The 1208-nt window shown below is 42.1% G+C and overlaps 1 protein-coding gene across 1 annotated transcript in view; it reads right to left on the reverse strand.

The window, feature by feature from the left end:
- LOTGIDRAFT_140507 (hypothetical protein) overlaps nt 1-785 on the reverse strand; it is a gene marked incomplete at both ends in the record, with an annotated part of 12175 nt that extends 11390 nt beyond the window's left edge. The window contains one exon of the mRNA XM_009050275.1: nt 473-785. Coding sequence (XP_009048523.1) covers nt 473-785 — 313 coding nt within the window. The remainder of the gene's footprint in view (nt 1-472) is intronic.
- Nucleotides 786-1208: the final 423 nt, after the last annotated feature.

The raw sequence follows: 1208 nt of genomic DNA on the forward strand, positions 1-1208 counted from the left end.
TCTACATCAGAATATACATCAGGGATACAAACAACTAATGTAGAGGTACAGCCATCTAGTGAAGAGGTACAACCATCTAGTGAAGTTGTACAACCATCTAGTGAAGAGGTACAACCATCTAGTGTAGAGGTACAACCATCTAGTGTAGGGATACAATCATCCAGTGAAGAGGTACAGTCATCCAGTGAAGAGATACAACCATCTAGTGAAGTGGTACAGCCATCTAGTGAAGAGGTACAACCATCTAGTGAAGAGGTACAACCATCTAGTGAAGAGATACAACCATCTAGTGAAGAGGTACAACCATCTAGTGAAGAGATACAACCATCTAGTGTAGGGATACAACCATCTAGTGAAGTGGTACAACCATCTAGTGAAGTTGTACAACCATCTAGTGTAGAGGTACAACCATCTAGTGAAGGGGTACAACCATCTAGTGAAGAGATACAACCATCTAGTGTAGGGATACAACCATCTAGTGAAGTGGTACAACCATCTAGTGAAGTTGTACAACCATCTAGTGTAGAGGTACAACCATCTAGTGTAGAGGTACAATCATCTAGTGAAGAGGTACAACCATCTACTGAAGAGCTACAACCATCCAGTGAAGAGTTACAGTCATCTAGTGAAGGGGTACAACCATCTAGTGAAGTGGTACAACCATCTAGTGAAGTGGTACAACCATCTAGTGAAGAGGTACAACCATCTAGTGTAGAGGTACAATCATCAAGTGAAGTGGTACAACCATCTAGTGAAGTGGTACAACCATCTAGTGAAGAGGTACTACCATCTAGTGAAGTGATACAACCATCCAGTGAAGAGGTACAGTCATCTAGTGAAGAGGTACAGTCATCTAGTGAAGTGGTACAACCATCTAGTGAAGTTGTACAACCATCTAGTGAAGTGGTACAACCATCTAGTGAAGTGGTACAACCATCCAGTGAAGAGGTACAACCATCTAGTGAAGAGATACAACCATCTAGTGAAGAGGTACAATCATCCAGTGAAGAGGTACAGTCATCTAGTGAAGTGAGATACAACCATCTAGTGAAGTGGTACAACCATCTAGTGAAGAGATACAACCATCTAGTGAAGAGCTACAGCCATCTAGTGAAGAGATACAACCACCCAGTGAAGAGGTACAACCATCTAGTGAAGAGGTACAACTATCTAGTGTAGAGGTACAACCATCTAGTGTAGAGGTACAG

Source organism: Lottia gigantea (assembly GCF_000327385.1).
Source record: "Lottia gigantea unplaced genomic scaffold LOTGIsca_148, whole genome shotgun sequence".
In the NCBI taxonomy this organism is placed as follows: domain Eukaryota; kingdom Metazoa; phylum Mollusca; class Gastropoda; family Lottiidae; genus Lottia; species Lottia gigantea.